Source organism: Mus caroli, unplaced genomic scaffold (assembly GCF_978045245.1).
Source record: "Mus caroli unplaced genomic scaffold, Mus_caroli_1 scaffold_16, whole genome shotgun sequence".
Taxonomy (NCBI): domain Eukaryota; kingdom Metazoa; phylum Chordata; class Mammalia; order Rodentia; family Muridae; genus Mus; species Mus caroli.
The window spans coordinates 72980031-72996428 of record NW_028227271.1 but is presented as its reverse complement, the minus strand read 5'-3'; the positions used below and the strand labels follow the sequence as shown (position 1 = coordinate 72996428).

Below are 16398 nucleotides of genomic sequence, written 5' to 3'. Positions count from 1 at the left end.
AACAAAAACAAGGTCCTAAAGTTATTTTTGGCACCTAAAATTCAACCCTGACAATTCATGGAAAAAAGAAGTTCCTTAGCCAGAAACTATCAAGCTATTGTGCTTTTATTGACCTTTGATGCTTTTAATCATAAACTGGAAAACCTCGCTGAAAACAATTTATCAAGAAATCTGGATCACTGAGGTAAAAACATACAAACATTACTATACATTGCATGATTAAGGGAAAAGACTCAGGCCCACCTCCTACTGTCCGAAAACCTTGTACAGATTAAAGCACAAATGACATTCAATCTGTGATTTCACAGTCCATCCCCACTGCCTTCATTGGCCTTCTCCTCCACCAACAGTCTTAGCAGAGTAAGCTAATTTTTCAAAATCTTTATTAACTCCCAGGAATGGAGAAGGATAGGAATTGTCTTGTACCTCAGTATTACCCCAGGGTACAGCATAGAATCTGGTGTGCATAGAGCTAGGTGTACAGTAAGGAAATACTAACCTCCTCTCATCTTTAAATCACTCAGAACATGATCTGTGAAGGCAGCAGCTACCTGGCAAGTGGCCTGTGATCATAAAGGATCCCCACTGCTCCTCTATAATTCAAGTGCCTCTTCCTAAATACTTCATATTTCAATCCGATAAAACCTCTCTTGGGGATGATGTCCAGCGCTACACCAAGCCCCGTAGAATCTGTGTGACAAGTTCCACAGACTGAGGCAAAAACTTCAAAAGAAGGCTGCCTCCAGGAACCGGCTGTGGAACTCTTGGCCAGAACAAAACACTAAGCCGTAGTTCTCATGGCAATTTATCTGTTTTATTTTCTCTTGTTCCTTTTCTTATTTACATGTTCCTGGTAGCCTAGGCTAAGATCTAAGCGAGAATAATGGGTAAGAAACCATCCCTTGAAATGGGGTCACTAACATGACCTTATCTCTGGGAAAACCAACGCTTTACTTTATAAGCCATTTATAAAATTATATAATAGTACTGTGATAGATAAAAACTTTCCCAACAATAAAATTTCATATGGCTACACGTGTCATTGGAGGTGGGCTTTGGTATATGGTAAAGAAAGCCTTAAATAAAAAGAATTAAAATAGTTTAAATTTACACATTGAAGATTTATTTAAAAAAAATCAGCTATTAGATGTTAAACAATTGACCATAAAGATTTATTAACCTGCTCTTAGAAATATGCCACTAGCCTCAGATGACTGCCCCACTGATTTTACCTTTCAGAGTTGTAACGCTTGGATGATTTCTATTAATCATGATGTTACCTGTTCTGTTTGTGATTCACTGAATACAGCTTTTCAGAGTTGTAATTTTTGCTAGATTTTTGTGCTTTACTGTGCCAAATGATAAAGACAGGATTTGTGATTGCTTCACTGAAAACATCTTCTGAGAATTGCAAAATAAATTCATATTCAAACTACCTCTGTGTTTTGTTTCTGTGTGTCACCTCCAAATCCTTACCCACCTAGCTTTCAAGGACCCTCATTCCAAGGACACCCCTCCCCCCATACCCGACTGGGGTGGTCCGTGGCAGTCCAGGACCAATTTATTACCACAAACACTTTTAGGAGTTTACAACAGTAGTATATGTATATGATGCATATCAAATAAGAACTCTGATTTTTAGCTAGCCTTGATCATTTTTAAAACTACAAATTGCCATTTTTTTGACATAAACACTGATTGAAGGTAATCAAACCAAACTCTATTATCAGTTCTTCTCTCTTAAAATAGGAGATAATATGGTTTAGTTAGGAAAACATCCTAGACTTTGAGGAATAAATGGTTGACAAAGCAAAGCCCTTCTCAAAAACACTGACACCAACACTTCTCTAGGACCTACCTCTCTCAGTAACAGGATGAAGGAGGCAAAGTAGAACACATACACCATTCCCACCAACCAGTGCAGAAACATCGTGGTCCCTGGAGCTGACTGAAAGCTCAGCTCTCGATCTTTCAGAGTAGCATCAAACATTTCCTGAGCCAAAACAGAGCAGGTCACAGATCCAGACCACTTGCTTAGGACTTCCACCATTAACAAGTCACAAAACGAACATTGTGTGACGTTTTAATTTCTAATGAAAATATTTTGTACATTTATAAATTACAATAAAAAGTACAATAAACAAAGGTACAATAAACACTAATTTGGAAAAACAAGTCAGAACTCCAAATGTAGATGATGTCAATGCTTTGGGCTTTCAGTTCTTTTAATGCTAGTTCACAGTGTCAGAAAACTATGTAAGAGCATGTAACACTTTAAAATGTTGAAGCATGGACAGACAAAAGGTGGCTGACCCTAACTTCCATCCCTGGACTCTTACAAGCTGTCCTCTCACCATTGCATTTGCAAGCACTCAAAATAAATGATGCAAATAAAATCATGAGGCATAAATAATTGGTTGCACTAGTTCTGCTTGTTTGTGTGTTTCTCCCTGTGATGGGATCTCATTTATCTCAGGCCAGACGAGAACTTCGCAGCTCAAGAAAACATGGACGTTCCAATCCTCCTGGCTTCCCCCTCGCGCTACAATTACAGACACATGCTATCACACTTACTTGATATGGGAATTGAACCTAGCACTTCACGCACCTGCAAGCATCCTACCAACTGACCTATGCTGTCATATTAGAAACCATTCTTTTTAACTATGTAAGATCTTGATTTCTTAATTACAGACTGCATTCACAAAAAGACATTAAAAATTAATACTCAAGACAAATTAATGACATTTAGACTTAATAGTGTTTTGTTCCAAAAATAAGTAAATCATCAAATATCTTCCTTTGAAAGAAATGTTTTCTAAACATGTTTTGAAGCTTTGAAATGAGATATCTCAGTGGTACTCAACTCACCAGAGAACAGATATCCAGCCACCAGCCACAAATGAGAGGGAACACTCCGATTTCTACCACAACTAACAAAGAGACCTTAATTAAATAGAAAAAAAGTCCATCAGCATCAATCAAATGGAGGACAAAGCACTTTTAGCCTTTATTTATAATTGGATTACCTTAACCACAATATAGCAGACACCCAGCAAGCGACGAGACCTATGAAATTTAACAAGAGTTGCCAATGCCTGCAGCATTTCGTCAAGGAAAAACATATGACACAGGAAACTCTTCAAAAAATACTGAATGCAATGACAAATTTCATGTATTTCAAATCTGCCCACACTTATTCCTTCACCAACACTAACTTTTATAAAGACACAGGGGAAAACAACTTTGTTACTATGAGTACTCTTCGATAGGAATGACATGGACCTCCAAGACAAGCTGGTTCATTAAAGGATACATGACAAATTATCAGTGTTATTGCTAAAAGTATATATCCAACAATCGTTGTGATTAGACCTTCAAAATGAGATGCTTGGACCTGAAAATAAAACAAAGAAATATAATAAGACTCTCCCACATGGTTGGTCGTCCAGTTTTTCAGTATACTAAGGGATCTGAATGACAGAAGTTAAATTCTGGCTTACTTGGCTTGATTTGGTTTGGTTGAGCTTGCTTTTTGAGATAGGGTTTCTCTGTATAGCCCTGACCATCCTAGAACTTGCTCTGTAAATCAAACTGGCTTTGAACTCAGAGATCCACTTGCCTCAGTCTCACAAGTGCTGGGATTAAAAGTATGTACCATCCAGTATGACAGTAAATAAACTGTTGATTCTACATATTTATAATTAAAAACTGTAATCTCTTTTATATAGCATCTGCAAACCAGACTCACTCATATACAGACTGCTAAATACTACTGAAGGTTGAAAAAATATTAAATAGCATTTTATCCAAAGAGTCAAAATAACAGAGTGAATGAAATTTCCCAATAAGACCACAATCTTATCAGGCTACCCTTATTTTTAAAAACAGGCATTTTCTGAGGGCTGACTGCTAAAGCAGCAACAGCACACTGCGCAGGTTGCCCACTCAGCTGGTAACATCTGACCACAGTATCTCAGACCCTTAGAATAATTTTAAGCATTTAAGCTTCTTTGACCCTCAAAACTGTTCTAGAGACTTACAGAAAGCAAAAGTTTCTAGAATGACAAATATTTTTTATTCATATTATTTCAGTTCCTGAATTATAGGTAATTAAGTAGCCACAGTCCAGAAAATTAGCATCTGCTGAAACCATTTATCTCAGTCCTCTGGGTGCTTACAAGCAGCCACCAAGAAGTACTGGAGCAGCAGCAGACAATGAAACATTCCTAAAAGTAATCTCAGAACGCCCCCCACAAAGGGAACAAGAGAGCTCAGTAATCCAGCAACCTCCACAGTCTGTAAAGGTAGTCATACTCCATGGGCCTTTGGAACCTCCAGCTTGGTAATCCCTTCTCAACACAAAAGACTGTCTTATTGACATGCAAAGCCATCCCTATCTAACTGCTTCCGGAATCAGACATGCACAAGGACACTCTTCACTACTAAGGAGCTGAGGGACTCCAAGTTACTGGTGCTTTTCTACACTATTAAAATGTTTTAGGAAAAAGGTATTAAAGAGTCTGACAGTGGAAAAGGATGTGCCTAATTCTGTAGAGTCTTGATGCCCAGGGAAGGGGGATGCAGGGGGTCAGGAAGAGGTGAATACTCTCTCAGAGGCAAAGGGGTGTGTGTGTGTGTGTGTGTGTGTGTGTGTGTGTGTGTGAAGAACTCTGGGACGGGGGACAACATTTGGAATATAAATAAATAATTAAATAACATTAAAAAAAAAATACCTACCAGAATACTTATCCACCGTTAGGAAATAACAATGTAAAATATAAGCAAATTGAGCAAACACTATAGTCTATTACCCCAAGATAGTCCTCTATTCCTTTTTTTTTTAATTGAACACACTGATAACTTTTCAAAATTCACTATGGATTACCTGGGGAAAGGGAGAGAGAGGGATACACAAGATCATCAAGCAAATGAAAAGCAACCGTGGGCACTCTCTCACAGTGTGCCTCAAAGCCCACCATACATACTGTGAGGCTCTGTAGTGTACCTGTAATGACTTCCAATATGACATACTATTTCCTGAGCAATTGTTTGGCTTTAAACAAAGAGAACAAAGCTATGCTGGCTAACTCCTCCTTTGCACAAGATATACTGAGAAATTAATTCTTGAGAATGTCCTTAGTAGGCTGGAGATATGGCTTAGCAGTTGAGAGCATAGTTTGCTCTTGCACAAGACTGGCACTCAGTTCTCAGCCCCAGTATGGTGGCTCACAACCATCCATAATCTCAGATCCTGAGATCCAACAAGACACACATAGTGCACATACATGCGAGCAAAACTTTTATATACATAAAATAAAAATATCCCTAGAAAATATCAAACTAGGCGGTAATTAGCAAAATAAGTTTCTGAAAGTAATATACTCACATGCTCCTCAAACCCCAAGCCAACAAGGGAGAAATGACCGATGTGGTAAGGACAAAATGCTGAAAGGGAGGAGAAAATTTATCATTAGGACAATGAGCTCTCCTAACACTATCTCCACTAAAGGAAATGAAAAATGGAAAATTCTCCCAGGTGGTGGTGGCGGACGCCTTTAATCCCAGCACTTGGGAGGCAGAGGCAGGCAGATTTCTGAGTTGGAGTCCAGCCTGATCTATAGAGTGAGTTCCAGGACAGCCAGGATTATACAGAGAAACCTTGTCTCAAAAAAAAAAAAAAAACAACCAAAAGACCAAAAAACCAAAAGAAGAAGAAGAAGAAAAAAAAAAAAAAAAAAAACTGGAAAATTTCAGGATGAAAAACAAAAACTATTCCTCAAACATTCTCTACAACCAGAGAATAACTGCCCGACAAAAGGGCACAGGACAGTGTCACTGTCATTTTTAAAGAGATTATGTGAGCATTAAAAATTAGAAACAAATACCCAGTGCCCAAAATTGATGGGAACGCATACATCCCATGAGCTTTTCTTAATACTCAAAGCTCAAAATAACCACCAAAGAAAAAAAGAGACAGCAACATAAAAAGAAATATTTTGTGTCTGGAAGTGGCTAACACACAAGTTCCTCTCCGGAATCTCCTGAGAACTACCCTCAGACTAACTGGATTGCTCCTGCAGAAAAACTAGCTAAGAAATGTCTTTAAAATGCCAGAATTTGAAAACGTCAGCATTTTTGTAACACCTAAAGAAGACTGAAAACCATCATTGGATAGAAGGACGCGGCCTACTACAATATCACTCCACAGAGTCCTTGCCTTGTTCTCTTCTGAGACAGGGCTTCTCTGTGTAGCCCTGGTTGTCCTAGAACTCACTTTGTGAACCTAGTTGGCCTCAAACTCAAGAGACCCGCCTGCCTTTGCCTCCTGAGTACTGGGATTAAGGGGACATGTCATCACTGCCCAGCTCCCCACACCCCCAGATTACTTTCTTGGTGTGAAGAGAAAATGAGAAGGTCATTAAACAGTGGATAATATTATATATTTCCTCCTATGTCTCGTTAAAAGTCAAAATGTGCATCAAATAACCTTCCCACAGATGTATCGAACCTGACCTGATCAGGCCCTTAATCTACAATCTAGAAAGCATGGTAGACTGAGGATAAGGGTAGGGGGACATCAAGAAGTAGACATGGCACATGACTCAACACAGCCATGTCCTAACAGAGTGGAGTGGGAAACGGAAGAATATTTCAACTTCCCAGTAATGCACACATTTATTGGGATCGTTATTCAAACAAACCAATTATAAAATGGCATTTAAGGAAACAACTTACAGATCATAAATATAATGGATTTTGGGAAATAATAAATGAATTTTACTAAGTTTTAGATGTAAAGATGACACTAATTAAATCAGAAAATGTAATAATTTTTTTCTATTAGAATTATTATACTTTTCTTTTCCTAAAGCCTTTCTAACCAAATTTCAGTTTGTTCTTAATAAGTTATCTTCTCTATATGTTAACAGTAAACAGATAAATAGGGTAAAAGATGGATGATTCCACCACTAAGTAAAATGCAGAGCATTTACTAGGGTCTGGCTCCTAAATCTACATTATATATTCCTTAATATTTCTAAGGTGCAAATAACACGAAAACCTGTAACAAAATTCCTAGAAAAGTCAAACTTCTAGTATGATAGAGCACACGAACTAAAAAAGCATAGGTACAACTTACCAAAAACAAGAATGAACAATGTATTTAAAGATACCACCCAGAACACGTGTTCCTATGGGAGAAAGCATTAGTGTTAGATAGTTCATGTTCCTTGAACAACTTCATCCACTTAAGTCATAGCTAAGTCCTGAAAATAACTGACAGTAATTTTTACTTCTCATTACACATCTCGTGAAAATAAAATACAGAAACAATAAACAGAATAATAAACAAAACAAATAATAAAATAATAAACAGAAAGTTCATATTTTTACATACAGAAAATAAATCAATTTATAAAATCAATTTATAAAAATTTCCTTTTCAAAACTAATAGTCGCCGGGCAGTGGTGGAGCACGCCTTTAATCCCAGCACTCGAGAGGCAGAGGGAGGTGGATTTCTGAGTTTGAGGCCAGCCTGGTCTACAGAGTGAGTTCCAGGATGGCCAGGGCTACACAGAGAAACCCTGTCTCAAAACAACAACAACAACAACAACAAAAAAAAACCCAACAACAAAAACAACAAAACAAAACAAAACAAAAACCACTAATAGTCTATCACAAATTACACAGATTTTTATAAATACTACCAGATTTCACTTAAATGACAATGAAAAGTTCCAAGTGGAAAAAAATTTCATTCTAATCAATACGTTAATGTCATCTACAAGTTCCTCTCCGGAATCTTCTACAAGTTCTCTTCCGGAGTGCTTCTCACATTCCCCATGTTTCTTTCTGGACTTCAGGAGGTCCACTATTACTTAATATCCCTCCACCTCCCCAGCATGCTATACAGTCGTCTCCAGTCCCTGCATTCTCCACGTGGTACCCTGGCTCTGCGGTGTCTCAGAAACACTGTCACAAAGCCATCTGCTCCACTCAGTTATATAATTAGTTTATATTATGTATACATATAGTTTCCCTTATATTATTCTATATTATACCTCTGAGATGTATGTATCCACCTGTTCCTGCAGCCATGTCATACACGTTAGCCACATTCTACACTGACACACTACACTGTCCGACTTCAATCATCTGGGCCCACCAAGTACCCAACATGAAGACAGTGAGCTTTCCAAAGGTGGGCTGAATGCGATGGTCTGACTTCTTTTCAGAAAAATTGATCTGTTTGGGTTCCCTAGTCTTCCAGAAATCAATCAGGCAAAAAACGTGATGAGTTATCCAGAAAGAATGACTGCCACATTCTGGCCATGAAAGCACAATATTTTAAGTTTCTCTGCCTTAAAGGCTCCTAAACTCTCCCTATCCCAACATGCTTCAATCTCTTAACAGATCATCTCTGAAGATGCCCTGCTAATAGACTTCTGAGAAAGACTTAACAATCTCCTGTGTCACACTGCAGTTTGTCATTGGGTCTCTAATACACACCTCTAACTTCCTGCCTCACATTTTCCTTCTCTCATTATATATATAATTTTTTTAAAGATTTATTTTATATATGTGAGAATGCTGTAACTGTCTTCAAATATACCAGAAGAGGCATCAAATCCCATGAGAGATGGTTGTGAGCCACCATGTGGTTGCTGGGACTTTAGCTCTGGAAGAGCAGTCAGTGCTTTTACACGCTGAGCCAGCTCTCCAGCCTGAGCAGTGTATGTTCGTAACTGATGAGCTAAGTGTCCAGCCCAAGTGCTCTACTTTTAAGCTACAGCTTTACAGTACACTAAGGTGGCTGCTTATAAAACTGCTTGTTTTAAAACTGCTTGTTGTGTATCCTGATGAATCTAAGTTTGATCACAGGTCCCACACTGGAAGGAGGATAAAAGACCATGGCCTCTACATATGCTTATAAATATAATTTTTTTAAAAATTAAAAACTAAAAGACATAAAATAAAAAATGAAGATGTAAGCTTTACTCCCATGGCAGATTTTCCAGATCAGACTGTGGCTTTTGCCTAATGAACTAACAAGACTGCTTTGTCCTCAATGGTACAAGCATACAAGCCAACTTTAAGCATCAAGTTCTTTTAACTACTATTAACTTTGGATATTTTCTTTCAAATATTTAGTAACTTTGTTTTTAAATAAAATTACCTTTAAATATTTCTAATATTGTCAGTATATAAAATATACTTTCAAACAGGAAGTAACCAAAAGTCAAAGATTATTTTGACTTTTAGCATAAAAAAGAGCATATTCCATGAATTTGAGGTTACCAAATAACAAAGACAAATAACTCATAATTCTATCAAAAGTAATATTCCACTTACCAGGAAAACTAGTGATCCATCAAGTCCAAGCATCTTAAAAAAAAAAAAAAAAAAAATGCCTTAATTTAAGTTGCAGTAGGACATATACAATCACCAAACCCAGACGCTTTTGTGGACGCCAACAAGAGCTTACTGACAGAAGCCTGTTATAGCTGTCTCTGGAGAGGCTCTAGCAGCGCCTGACAAATACAGAAATGGATGCTCACAGCCAACCATTGGATTGAGCACATGGGCTCCAATGAAGGAGCTAGAGAAAGCACCCAAGGAACTGAAAGGCTTTGTAACCCCATAGGAGGAACAACAACATGAACCAACCAGTACCCCCAGAGCTCCCTGGGACTAAACCACCAACCAAAGTGTACACATGGAGAGACCCATGGATCCAGCTGCATATGTAGCAGAGGATGGCCTAGTTGGTCATCAATGGGAGGAAAGGCCCTTGGTCCTGTGAAGGCTCTATGCCACAGTGTAGGGGAATGCCAGGGCCAGGAAGCAGGTGTGGGTGGATGGGGGCGGGGGGGTTCGGAAGGGAAACCAGGAAAAGGGACAACATTTGAAATGTAAATAAAGTAAATACCTAATTTAAAAAAAAAAAAGATAGGACTTTCTTTTCTTATAGAAAGATTTGCTGTCCTATCAGTATCATTAAACAGTTTCTAATCACTATTTTCTAACCCTATTATTCCCAGAATGTTAAAAAAAAAAAAAAAAATCTGTGTATTCAAGTATTACTACACTCTGGGTCTCCCTTTACCCTAAGTCATATGGAATATATCATCTAGAATGTTCCATCTTGGGCAGCCAGGGGTGTGTGTCTGTGCTCCCAACACTAGAGCAACCCAGCAGCTACTGAGATGGAGAGTGAACTGTGTCAGGCAGCTGGCAGGGAGCTCAGTGAAAGCTTGGCCTGCCTAGCATGCCAAGGCCATCGGTTCGTATGTGTGCCCAATACTGCAAAAGAATAGAGTACCCATTCTGACCTAAACTCTTACATTAAATAGAACCTGTCATAACTTCACTATACAATCACCTTATTTTCATCAATTAGTGTGTGGAAATCCTGTTTAAATTAAAGTTTTTACTTAATTTTTCTCAAGTCCACAGTATCAGGTCAAACCGCCTCCATGGAGCAAGGTTTGTACTAAAGGCAGAAAACAGACCTCTGTCATCATCTTTACTGCAAGTTGTACATCACTTGATTTTCTGAAGAAATTAAATCCTAATAACTGTCTTCATCAAATTTAAGTATGAAATTTGTGTTCATAGGTAAATATGCCAAACTTCAAAATAGATCTTAGAATTAAACACAAGGACATGTGACAGTAAAAGTTCTTACTCTTTCCCAAGTAAGCTCTTCTGCAGCCCGGTCCCACTCTAAAGCATTCCAGTTCATGTCGTCTGAAAATACAATTGCACATTCAAGATTACTAACATATACTAAACCATAGCCAATAAAAGCCAATTGTAATTACAATCTATTGAGAAGCTGAACCACACTTAAAATTTTATAAGACATAAATTACTAACTAGGTTGTAAGTCCTACATATGAATATATACTTCGTTTTTTTTTTTTTTTTTTTTTTTTTTTTTTAATGTTTTTCAAGCCAGGGTTTCTCTGTGTAGCCCTAGCTATCCTGGAACTCACTCTGTAAGGGATTAACCCTCCTTTGAACTACTAAGTTAGCACAGGATAAACGTACAGACTCAGAGCTGATCAGTGGTTAACACCAGTCCCAGCTGTGCTGACGGACTCCATCTGCTCCCAGCACTACTCACACTACTCCGGTGCCTCCCAACGGCCTGGACTCCAGCTCTAGGGAGCCGCCCTCTTCTGGTCTCCAAGGGCACTATACACACAAATACAAACCCAAAGACCATAGGCACAATTAGAAATAATATGTCCATTTAAAATGTCAGAACTGAATCAGGTGGTAAAAAGCATGTGATTCCACCACTCACGAGGCTGAGGCAGATGAATTACAAGTTCGGAATCAGCCTGGACTATATACAGCAAGATCTGTCCCAAGAACAAAAAAGTATGAAAGGCAGACAGGGGTTAAACAGCAAACACAGGAGTGTGCAGGATGTGCTATGTCTCACTCTTACTGCAGGAGCAAAGTATCTAAGGACTTAAGTCACAGCAGAAAAATACTGTGAACACCAGAGGGGGCAGGACCAGAAACCGGAAACTACTTAGAGCTGCTGCCGACAGCAGGTGACTGCCGAGCACTAGAACAGCAGCCACACGCTGTTTTCTCTGAGACTTGGATCTTTCCCTGAGAGTCTTTTGCTCCCCAGTATGACTTTGTTTCTTATCTTTCAAAAGGTCTCAGCTCAAAAGTCACTTATTCTGAGTTTCCAGGGAAACGTTATTTATTTAAAACAAGTATCATCAGCCAGGCAGTAGCGGTGCACACCTTTATTCCTAGCACTTGAGAGGCAGAGGCAGGCAGATTCTGTGAGTTCGAGGCCAGCCTGATCTACAGAGTAAGCTCCAGAACTACCAAGGTGACACAGAGAAACCCTGTCTTAAAAAACCAAATAAACAAACAGTATCCTCAGAGCAACCCATACACACCAATACAATGTTATGTCTCCTACTTCTTCCCTAGACCAGAAGCTCCCAGGAAGGCAGGCCCAGGCATTTTGTTCACAGCTGTATACTTGGTCTCAAGTGTCTGGCACAATGAACACAGACACTAGCCAAGTGGATTCAACGATAACAGAAGAGGACAGGCAGTGAGCTCTGACAACTGAACACATATTTTACCCTCCAGAGTTCCCATTTCTAGAAAATAAGAATGGTTTCCAGAGGTGGCACCTGGCCTGCAGTATCCACTACAGTTCTTTTCCATTTGAAAAGTGCAGTAACACCATGAAAGAAGAAGAGGGGAGGGGGAATCGGGCACTTAATCATTTTTTCCCAACAGACAAACAGATGGACAGACAAACAGAAGGGAGGGAGGGAGGGAGGGAGGGAGGGAGGGAGGGAAGAAGGAAGGAAGGAAGGAAGGAAGGAAGGAAGGAAGGAAGGAAGGAAGGAAGGAAGGAAGGACAGTAGGTCAGTCGTGTATAAAGAACTGTAATACACATGTTCCCTCTTTCACAGAAAGCAACTTACATACATGTATGTTTATAAATATTAGCTTGTCTAACAGAAACAGGTCACAAACAGAACTTGAACGTATCATAAAACATGAAAACATTACTCTCTATCTTCAGTGCAAGCTAAGAATAACTGGCAGCCCTCAAGAATGAGCAAGGGCATGGAGCAGCCAATACCTTGGGCCCCATTGTTGGCATCAGCAGCATCTTCTACACCCGCATCATCTTCCTCCTCATTGTCCTCCTCCTCCTCTTCTGCTTGACCGTCCTGGGCATCAGGGTTTTCACCCAGAACTGCATTCTCACCTGCTGGGTTAGCTGGCTGATCAGCAGCAGGGTTTTCTGCACCATTTCCTCCTACAGGAGCCTAATATGAGAGAAAAGCCCAGGAATTCACTTACTTGGCATTCACCACCACTGCCCGGCATGAACTCACTTTACAATGCCCACATTTCAGAAAGCACTACAGGCCTGAGGAGGTAGTTCCTGTGGGCAAAGGATTGGGTTTTGGATTCCTAGGACCCACTTAAGCTGGGCACAGTAATGTTCCTGTAATGCTGTGCTCCAGCATGGAAACAGGATGTGGGACAGAAGCACTTCTGGAAGCTTGTGGAGCAGTCAGCAGAGAATCTAAGACCCTGTCTCCAGTAAGGGAGAGGGCAAGGGTACATACCAAGTTGCCCTCTGACCCTCACATGCACACCATGGCACATGCTCAGCCACATTTATACCTGTAACATGGGGATGCACAAGCAAAAACAAAAGCAGTATAAAATATGGGCTGATAAATCTGGCTACCTTAGGGGCAAAAAACATTTCTAAAACTGTATGCACATGGACAGACACACATACATCTTCATTGGCTACAATTGAACATCTGAGTAAATGACTTCTAGTTGACCTAGAGACTGGGATTTATCAACCACCAAATGCACTTTCTTCTAGATCTTCCCTTAGGATACCCACCCAGTATGGTGGCCAAGAGTGGCAATCCCAGATACTGCGGGGGAAAAGATCTGAGGCAGGAGGACTATAAATTTGAGGCCTTCTGTTGGACTTGACCAGATCTTTCCAGTCTCACAGGAAAATAAAAGGACTGAAGATGTAGCTCAAAGGGGTGGTAGGTACCAGCAAGTGAGATGCCCTGGACTCAATCCTCAATACCAGAAAACGTTACAAATCAAAGTCCTGCCAATAACTAAATGCAAAGATATAATTATAATTAACTGTTAAGTTAAAACATAATTCACTTTGATTTAATAAGAATTCTAAAACAAGCCGGGCGTGGTGGCGCACGCCTTTAATCCCAGCACTTGGGAGGCAGAGGCAGGCGGATTTCTGAGTTCGAGGCCAGCCTGGTCTACAAAGTGAGTTCCAGGACAGCCAGGACTATACAGAGAAACCCTGTCTCGAAAAAAACAAAAAAAAACAAACAAAAAAAAGAATTCTAAAACAAGACTACATGAAATGCTTCAAAATATGAGGTACAAAAACAACAGTGCTGATCGTAAACTAATAGCAGTACCTGCATAGGCATGGTAATGCACCCTTACTACTCCTGGGGCAGAGGGAGAAGGAATGTGAGTTTGAGACGTTTGGGCTACACTTCGAGACCCAAGGGTGTGGCTCAGAGATAGAGTGCTTGCCCAGCATGCACAAGGCCTTGCATTCCATCCCCAGAACCAGTGTGTACCAGAGCTTGCGGTGTTGAGTTCATACATATGCTTTCCAAAGGACAAGGTGTACTCTGATTTCATTAACTCTGAAATCCTTTTCTGCTACAGTCTAAATATTTTTAACAAGAAAAAACAAAACAAACAAACAAAAAACACCAGATCACAGGAACAAAGATTAATTATTATTGAATAGTTTGTGACCAACTGTTTCTCTGAAAAGAGTTTCTCTGAAAAGAGTATATGAAATGTGAATTTGTCACTTTACTGAACAGTTAATGTGTAACCTTGTTGGTCATAAGTTCCCAGCAGGCAAGATACTAACAATCACTTGATACACTATCCTGGTAACAGTCTGGCAAGTCCCCTAATATCTGAGAATGTTATTATCACTTTTAAGAAAAATGCACACAATTCTTTCTAGGGTGTTGTGTGTGCACATGCCCTTATACAAAGATCTAAACACGCTGCGTGTGTGGAAGTGACAAGACTTTTCTTTGTCCAGTGTGGCTTCCAGGGAATCCAAGCTATCTAGCTATCTAGCTTAGGGTGCAAGCACGTCTACTGTGACTGGCCCAAATTTTCTACTTTTGAGAAGGTTCTTCCTACACAGCAGAAAAGAAAAGGCATTTCACATGAAGATGAAGAAGAAAGCTGGGATAGGTAGAGAGCACTCCTAAGTGCTGTGGAGCATGTCAGAAATCTACCTAGAAGTTGTTTCTCGTGTGTGTGTGTGTGTGTGTGTGTGTGTGTGTGTGTGTGTGCGCGCGCGCGTGCACCTCCGAGCCTTGAAAAAGGGTCTCTTTAATATGTAGCCCTGGATCTGTTCTGGATTACAGGCATGGCCACCACTCAGATATATATAGATGAAGTTGTTTCTTACCTTCCAGGCCCAAGTGAACTGGCTGACTCAGGCAAAGACAATGGAAGAGTGTTTACTATTCCCTCTAACACTGTTCCCAGTCTAGCAAGAACATTAAAAGACAGTTACAGCCGGGCGTGGTGGTGCACGTCTTTAATCCCAGCACTCGGGAGGTAGAGGCAGGCGGATTTCTGAGTTCGAGGCCAGCCTGGTCTACAAAGTGAGTTCCAGGACAGCCAGGGCTACACAGAGAAACCCTGTCTCAAAAAACCAAAAAGAGAGAGAGAGAGAGAGAGAGAGTTACAAAAGTATTTTCCTCTTCCACTGTCCTCTCCTCTAAAATGAGCACACTGTAAGGCCCATGAAGGTCAAGGGTTTGGATTGCAGAGGGTGAAAGGACTTTCATGTGCTGCCCCTATAAGGCACATGGCAAGTGAGGGGCTTACCTCATTTTGATGGTGTCCAGCAGCATTGAAGGGTGGAGCAGCATGCTCCAGCCAAATTGGGGCTCCCCCGTGGACTATCTGCTCTCGTAACCACACCAGGCTGATGAACGCACAAAGTGTGCACGTCACCACAAAACAGCCCTGCAAGCAATCCGCCAACAAATTTTCCCTATTTTAAAATAATAATAATAATTAGACACAGTTAACTCCAAAGAACACTTGAAAAACAATTAGAAAAACAAATTTTAATTTTTCAATAAAATGCAGTTGCTTCAAAATAATGATGCTGAAATTCTAACTTGTAAGCTAGATAATATGTACATTTATATATTTATATTATTATATACTTATATTGAGTAGATATAAAATATATCAGATTATACAGCTATTAACTATCCAGCCTATTCTTTTAGCATGGCTAAGAAACAGGAGTATAAGCAAGAAAGAAGAGAAGAGAAGAGAAGAGAAGAGAAGAGAAGAGAAGAGAAGAGAAGAGAAGAGAAGAGAAGAGAAGATCCAACAAAACCAAGCATTGCATTTATAAAATTTACTAAATTTAGGTGAGCAGATATGCTTGGTCCTTTTAAAAGAATTAACCAACACAGAAGTACATATATGAGCAAGCTCATCAATGAGACAGGTAGGAAACTCACTAGTGCCCGGTCTAATAGCAACATAAAGAAAAAGGCTGGAAGACATTTAGCACACTGTGGATCAGAAGGAGAAACAATATATGGCACAGAAACTCTTCACATAGCAAATCTAGTTTTAGTGTTACCTCAAAAATACCAAAGTCAAGTCAACTCCCAAGAGGCAGAGTGTGGTTCCTTTGGGAAACCTCCAGGGAAACCTGAGACTTGTAACACTTGGAAGCTTTTGCTCCTTCTTTCTGAAGAAACTCATCCTTTACTGTCAATGTCTGACTCCAGAATAACTCAAAAATATTGATAGACTTT

General features: G+C 39.8%; 1 protein-coding gene across 2 annotated transcripts in view; it reads right to left on the bottom strand.

The window, feature by feature from the left end:
- The window catches only part of Marchf6 (membrane associated ring-CH-type finger 6), a 74848-nt gene that overhangs the window by 26780 nt on the left and 31670 nt on the right, over nucleotides 1-16398 (bottom strand). For both annotated transcript variants that reach the window (XM_021184198.3, XM_021184199.3), the window contains exons 6-15: nucleotides 15443-15611; nucleotides 12639-12828; nucleotides 10692-10753; nucleotides 9356-9388; nucleotides 7142-7193; nucleotides 5390-5448; nucleotides 3317-3397; nucleotides 3030-3098; nucleotides 2872-2946; nucleotides 1859-1993 (exon numbers count right to left, since the gene is read on the bottom strand). In XM_021184198.3, the coding sequence (XP_021039857.1) occupies nucleotides 1859-1993; nucleotides 2872-2946; nucleotides 3030-3098; nucleotides 3317-3397; nucleotides 5390-5448; nucleotides 7142-7193; nucleotides 9356-9388; nucleotides 10692-10753; nucleotides 12639-12828; nucleotides 15443-15611 (925 nt within the window). The remainder of the gene's footprint in view (nucleotides 1-1858; nucleotides 1994-2871; nucleotides 2947-3029; nucleotides 3099-3316; nucleotides 3398-5389; nucleotides 5449-7141; nucleotides 7194-9355; nucleotides 9389-10691; nucleotides 10754-12638; nucleotides 12829-15442; nucleotides 15612-16398) is intronic.